At 56.2% G+C, this 6,674-nt stretch overlaps 1 protein-coding gene across 1 annotated transcript in view; it reads right to left on the bottom strand.

Annotated features, from left to right (window-relative positions):
- Nucleotides 1-6,674, bottom strand: part of NOX5 (NADPH oxidase 5) — a 35,152-nt gene that overhangs the window by 19,847 nt on the left and 8,631 nt on the right. Inside the window, exons 5-8 of the mRNA XM_021710602.1 lie at nucleotides 5,410-5,650; nucleotides 3,318-3,471; nucleotides 2,952-3,124; nucleotides 1,803-1,985 (exon numbers count right to left, since the gene is read on the bottom strand). Of these exons, the coding sequence (XP_021566277.1) occupies nucleotides 1,803-1,985; nucleotides 2,952-3,124; nucleotides 3,318-3,471; nucleotides 5,410-5,650 (751 nt within the window). The remainder of the gene's footprint in view (nucleotides 1-1,802; nucleotides 1,986-2,951; nucleotides 3,125-3,317; nucleotides 3,472-5,409; nucleotides 5,651-6,674) is intronic.

Genomic DNA, 6,674 nt, shown 5'->3' on the forward strand with positions numbered 1-6,674 from the left:
CAGCCTCCCAAAGGCGTGGGATTACAGGCTGAGCCACCAAGCCTGGCTGCTTTTTTTCCCCTTAAGTTGGAGGTCTTACTCTGTTGCCCAGGCCGGATTGCAGTGGCACGATCATGGCTCACCACAACTTTGAACTCCTGGGCTCAGGCAATCCTCCCACCTCAGCCTCCTGAGTAGCTGGGACCACAGGCGCATGCCACCATACCTAGCTAATTTTTTTTGTAGAGACAAAGTCTTGCTATGTTGTCCAGGCTGGTCTCAAACTCCTGAGCTCAAGCAATCCTCTTTCCTCAGCCTCCCAAAGTGCTGGGACTACAGGTGCATGCCACCATGCTCGGCTAAATTTTATTTTTTGTAGAGACAAGGTCTTGCTATGTTGTTTAGGCTGTTCTCAAAGATCTGGGCTCAAGCGATCCTCCCATCTTGGCCTCACAAAATGGTGGGATTACAGGTGTGAGCCATTGGTTCAGCCCAGATGCTGCGTTTGGGTGGACTCTCTCCTTGGAGAAGCTTCCCGGCCGCTCTAGCCCCTTCTTGGAACTCTGGTAGCACCTGTGGCCAGGGTGTGGTCAGCACACTGTGCCGGGCCTCACTCCATGGATACAGGCATCCTCCAGACAACAGTTTCCATTTATTGAACACATACTGTGTCCCAGAGCTGCGTGGGGCACTGAGTGTTACCTCTGATCTCACATCAACTCTGCAGACAGACACTACTTTCTCTCTACCCTATGGGTGAGAAGCTGAGGCTCAGAGAGGCTGGACTACCTTCCCCAGGGAAAAGCGGGATTTGAACCTCGCCCTGGCTGCCTGATATCAGAGCTGTGATGCAAACCGCAGTCCCTTGTCTAGCTTCTTGTGTCCTCCAGCTCTACATGGCCAGAGTTAAGCCTGCCCAGAGCCATCTCCCCTCCACAGAGGGGCCCAACCAGATGCCTGGGGGACATTCTCCGCTCTATTCTTCTCACCTGAGACATCCCGCAATGTGCTCCCCCCACCCATGGCCTTGATGCCCAGAGCTCTCTCTTCATATTTCCAAGAGCCTCCCAACAGGCCCTTCTGACCACCTTCCCCTGAGCAACTAAAGAAACCCACTAGAATATAAACGGTCCCAGCTGAATATCACACCTCCCCCAACCATGCTCAGAGGTCCCTTGGAGCCTGCAGCTCAGAAGCCCTGCTCGCCTCTCCAGTGTCTTCCTGGCAACCTGCCCCAGCTCTTCCAAATTACCGTGGTTCCCCAATTACAGTCTGCCCTCTTACAACTCTGTGCCTTTGCTGTGCAGTAACTTCCCCTAGCAATACCCTTCCCTGTCTTGCTAACCAACAAGCTCCTATTTGTTCCTCAACACCTGATATGGTGTCTCCTTTCTCTTTCTGAAGCCTTCTCCACCCTCCCCAAGACAAAGGGCTTAATACTGCCAGATAGTCTGCTTCTTCTCTCGCCAACCCAGCCCTGAACTGTAAGGAAAGGGCCAGTGCTCCTAAGGAGTGAGATAGGGTCCAAGCCTTCTTTGTGTCTCTGGAACTCGGCTCAGGGCATGTATAGGCCCTAATATGTGCTCACTGAGCTGAGTGAGAATGTTCTGCCCAGAATTGGCCTTCACAGCATCCCACCAGCCGTGCCACTCCTCTAGCTAAAGCACGGCTTCTGGGGGCTACACGGGGTCCTGGTTCAGTTTGTCTCCTCCCCAGCATGGGGGCCACCCCGACTCCTCCCGTCTCCTTGGGAGTCTGATAGGCACTGAACCACTCCACTCTGCCACCTGCCCCTCAGGGTGAGAAGGAAAAGCCCTCCGTACCTTGGAGGGGAGGAGGTGGACTTCTTCAATGCACAGGGCCGACATGCGGGATACCACCAGCCCGACAGTCTTCTCCAGGAGGAACATGGTGCCGGGCACCAGCAGCCACTTCCAGAAGTTGGGGCCATGCACGATCAGCAGGAGCCACATGGGCAGGTAGGACAGGTGGGTCCAGTAGAATACCTGTGGGGGTGGGAGGCTTAGACCACCAGAGCCCAAGGGGCTCAGGGCTGTCATCAAAGCCAGGGTGGAACCAGAGCCGTGGCCCTGTCCTGGGATGGGCTGGGTGAGGGGTGGGCTCAGGCGCTTCTTGCTTATTTGTTCTGGGGCTTGGCCAAGGAAGTCCAGAAGGAAAGACCCCCGGCCCCAGAGGCAAACAGCCGAAGCACCTGCCGGGGCATGTCTGGGTGGCAGCGTGCCCACGGAGGTCCATGTCCTGTCCTCACCCATTCTCAGGAGGGAGAGAAAGAGGACGACTGTGACTTCCTGGGTGCGGGGAAGAAGCAGCAGAAGAATGTGTGGACATCCGCTACTAGCTGTGGGAACTTGGGTCACTCATTGCTTTTCTGAGGGTCACATGTGGTGCTGGTGCCTCCCATGGAGGTTCATGCCACCCAGTGGAGGGGCTCTGCAGGCGTCTACCTCCCACCTGGTGGGGCCAGGCTGGGAGAAGGGCAAAGTCTCCCAACCCAATCCTCCCTGATGTCAGCCTCTTGAGGAGGCTGGGGAGGGGAAAGCAGAGACGGAACAAACGTCTCAGAGCCCCTGAGTGGCACGTTTGCGATCTGTGGCTTCACCCATATTATCTCCTCTAACTCCTGAAACAATGTTGTGGTGAAGAATGACACCTCCATTTTACAGATGGGGAGACCGAGAATCGATTGAATGACCCATCAGCACTGGGGTGGGGATTCAAGACCTGTGGGCCTGTGCTCCCTCCCTGTCCTGTGCTGTCTTGAGCTCCACTTAATCCAATCAGGGCCAGGAGACCAGTCAGCCAAAAGGCAGAATCTTCCAGAGGAAGCACCAGTGGCAGATCCCAAATCACCCTCTTATGATATGCAGAGCGGCCGGCTCCCTTGCTGGGTCACAGTCGGACACCAGGCCGCGAGCCCGGGCTGGGGACAGGTGTGGGGGCTGGGCGGGCACCTCAAAGTGGCCGCTCCTGCGGACACAGGCGCTGGAGCAGGTGACCATGAGCAGCAGCAGCAGCAGCAGAGCGACGCCCGTTGGGGGGGCCGTGCCTTGCACCCAGCCGACGCCGGACCTCGCCGTGAGCAGCAGCTCCCAGAACTGGATGGTGCCGGCATCCGCCCGGAATGCTGCAGACAGGCACAGGACCAGCTCTTCCACCCACCCTCCCTGTGGGTTCCTGCCCTGCCCCCAGGGAGCTCTGTCCAGAGTGTGGCTCACCCAACACCCTTCTGCACCCACGGCAGGCAGGACACCCAGGGGCTGTACCCACGTCCTGGGCTGGGAGCTGCTCAGGTCCTCCCAACCCTCCCAGTCACTCACCGAAGTTCACAACATGGGCCACGGTGTGCACCAGGGACAGCCCGGCCACCACGTAGCCCATGAGCTGGTGGAACTGAACATTCTGGTCCAGTGGAAGGACCTGGGCCAGCCACGTGGCCCGCAGCCACGTGAGTCCACGTCGGAGCATCAACACCTGGCCGGGCAGAGTGCAGAGAGTCCCCTTGTGCCTGCCTTGCCCCATCCCTAGTGGTCTCCCTGCAGCTTTCTGACAGGCCCATCGCCACATCCTGCCCCAAGCCCCGCTGCCCCCCTGGGTCCACAGTGGGTTCCTGAGGGGGTCTCCAGAGACGGGTGGAAGGAGAGCTACAGGAAGTCTGCTTGTGTTCATTTCACCTAAATGCAGATACTCTTATGAATACTGAACGTTTGGGTTGACACGGCATCACTGTTCAAGCTGCATGGAACCCCAATGCAGTTCTCAAGGTTTCCTGGGGGAAGGTCTGGCTTCCCCAAGTGCAGACAGGGTGACGGGCCCCCTTCACTGGACATTTGCATCTGGTGTGTTTCTGTGTGCCTGATGTGTGGACTTGCAGGTGACAGTGTCTACTGTAACCAAACTGAGCTAAACTCCCCCCTGCCCCCCCGAAGGACAAGTAGTTCAAAAAGATTCCCTGCAGAGGCCAGGCGCAGTGGTTCATGTTGGTAATCCCAGCACTTTGGGAGGCTGAGATGAGAGGATCACTCGAGGCCAGGAATTCTAGACTAGCCTGAAAAAAAAAATGAGGCCCCCTCCTCTACAAATTTAAAAAAATAATAATAAATTGGGCCAGATTTGGTGGCTCAGCCTGTAATCTCAGCACTTTGGGAGCCTGAGGCAAGTGGATTGCCTGAGCCTGTGGGTTCGAGACCAACCCGGGCAACTTGGAAAGAACTCGTCTCAACAATTAAAAAAAAAATTATCCAGGCGTGGTAGCACATGTCTGTAGTTCTGGCTTCTTGGAAGACTAAGGTGAAAGGATCACCAGAACCCAGCAGGTCGACACTGGGGTGGCCATGAGTGTGCCACTGCACTCCAACCTGAATGATGGAGTAAGACTCCAACTCAAAAAAATTTTTTTTTAAATTAAAAACAGATCCTCTGCAGAGAAACTGTAGCTTGGAGGTCCTGTTAGTGGAGCTAGCATGGTGGCTGATGCCTGTATTTTCTACATTTTGGGAGGCTAAGGCAAGAGGATAGCTTGAGTCCAGGAGTTCGAGACCAGCCTGAGCAACACAGTGAGACTTTGTCTCTACAAAAAAATTTAAAAAAACTAACTGAGCACAGTGGTGCATGCCTATAGTCCCAGCTACTTGAGAAGCTGAGGAAGGAAAATTGCCTGAGTCCAGGAGGTCAAGGCTGTGGTGAGCTGTGACCATGCCACTGTACTCCAGCCTAGGTGACAGAGTGAGACCCTGACTCAGAAATAATAAAAAAGAAAAGAAAGTCCTGTGAGTAATGTAACAGCAAATGATCCAGAGAAGGAGTCACGAATCTTCCACCCCTGGTGTGACCTGCTTGCTGGTGGTTATGAGGTTAACATAAAACCCCTCTGACAAGAAGCTGGTGTAATATAACCAGAGATGTCCGTCCTGGTCACTAATGGTGTGCCTCGTCCCATGGTTCCTCTGGGGCATAAGTCTATCAGCTAATACTTATAGGGCATGTGTACAATTATAAGTGAATGAGCAGATGAGGGTTCTGTTGTTTCAATAAGAGTGGGTGTGATCAAAACCCTCAGAGGCCTCATTCATGGCCCAGAAGGCCACATTCCAACTCCTCAGTCTAGCATTCGAGGCCTCCTGAGGCGTTTTCTTGTCTGGTTGGAGCTCTGCACAAGGTCCACCACTGGGCCCTTGTGAAGATCAACAGACTGTGTCCAGCCCCACGCCTGGTACACAGTGAGCTGGCTATGTGGCTGTGGACATGTCACTGTCCCTCTCTGGGCCTCAGCCTCCACCTCTGCGTGTCGGCCCAGCCGAGTCTGGGGTGCCACCCTGTCTTGGCATTCCCGGTGTCTGTGGTGGGCCACCGTGTCTGGGAGGAACCTCATCTGTGCCCAGCCCGCTTCCCGCCTGGCGCAGCCCAGCCTACCGCGATGAAGCTGCAGTCGAAGTTAAGGCACTGGCCACAGCCCTTGGCCACCATGATGCTGGCACCGTGGGCCCAGTATGCGCTGGCCGCCAGCACAAAGAGCAGCAGGTGGAGGCCCGCATAGACAGCCAGGCAGAGCAGCTGGCTGCGGTGGTTGTGCCAGTAGGAGCGGGTCAGCAGACGTGGCCGATGCAGGCGTGGGTGAGGGTGGGCGTCGGGGGGCCGCAGCCAGTGGGCAGCGCTGTGGAGAGGCGGGCTGGGCTCAGAGGGCCAGGTGGGGTGGGGGGGACACCTGGGCCCTGAACCTGAAGACCCCGCCTCCAGCTGTGGCTGACCAGTGCTTGGGAGTCTGTGGCTGGCAGGCCCTTTCCTTCCACACGGGGAAACAGAGTGGTCAGGTGGCTTGGTCATGGTCACACAGCTGGTGGAGCTGGGTGTGACTCCAGTCTGTCTGACATCACAACCACAGCTATCAGTAGGACGTCCCTCTCCTTCCCAGCTTAAGAAAAAGGCGATCAGAAAGGATGAAAGAACCTGAGATGTGTTTTGATAAGTAACCCCCAAGAATGTTAACACACAGGGAGCTGCAGAGCCGGCCCTGCTTAGAGCTTGGTGTCACACGTGGGTGGGACTGTGTGTCACTCTGTTTTACTTTCTCCACAACGCTTGTGAAGTCTGTACTTGTCTAGTTCATGTGTTTGCCATTAGGAAGGCAGCCCCAGCAGGGTGGGGACCTCCTTCCCTGCCGTGGCACTGTTGCTGTTCAGAACAGTGCTGGGCATACAGTAGCTGCTCAAACCATGTATGTTGAGTAAATGGAGGCCTTTGCTAACTATTTGTGTGATCCCAGGCAAGTTACCAGGCAGAGTTTCCTTTGTAACACAGGCATTGCTGGGAAACGCACTGGTGTATGCAAAAGTGCTGAGCATGCAGTAGGTGCTTAATACCGTGAGTTGATTCTTAGCAGACTGCAGAAAATGAATGCATGATAACAGATGCCCCGCAGGACAGACCAGGAGAGACTGCAAGGCTGGGAGAAACTGGGAAGGGGCGGGGTCGGAGCGGCGGGGCTAGGAAGGGAGGAGCTAGGGGCGGGTGGAGGCAGGACATGGCTGGGCTGGACGCAGGGCCGGGTGGAGGAGGGGCAGGTAGGGGGCTAGGCTGTGAGGGCCAGAAAAGGGGAATGGGGCGGGTCTTGGATGGGCAGGGGCGGGGCCTGGTGCAGGCAGGACTGGGAAGGGGCGGGGCCTCAGTGGGCCTGGTGG

This window comes from Carlito syrichta, unplaced genomic scaffold (genome assembly GCF_000164805.1).
Source record: "Carlito syrichta isolate Samal-C Ts95f unplaced genomic scaffold, Tarsius_syrichta-2.0.1 Scaffold290822, whole genome shotgun sequence".
Classification (NCBI taxonomy): Eukaryota; Metazoa; Chordata; class Mammalia; order Primates; family Tarsiidae; genus Carlito; species Carlito syrichta.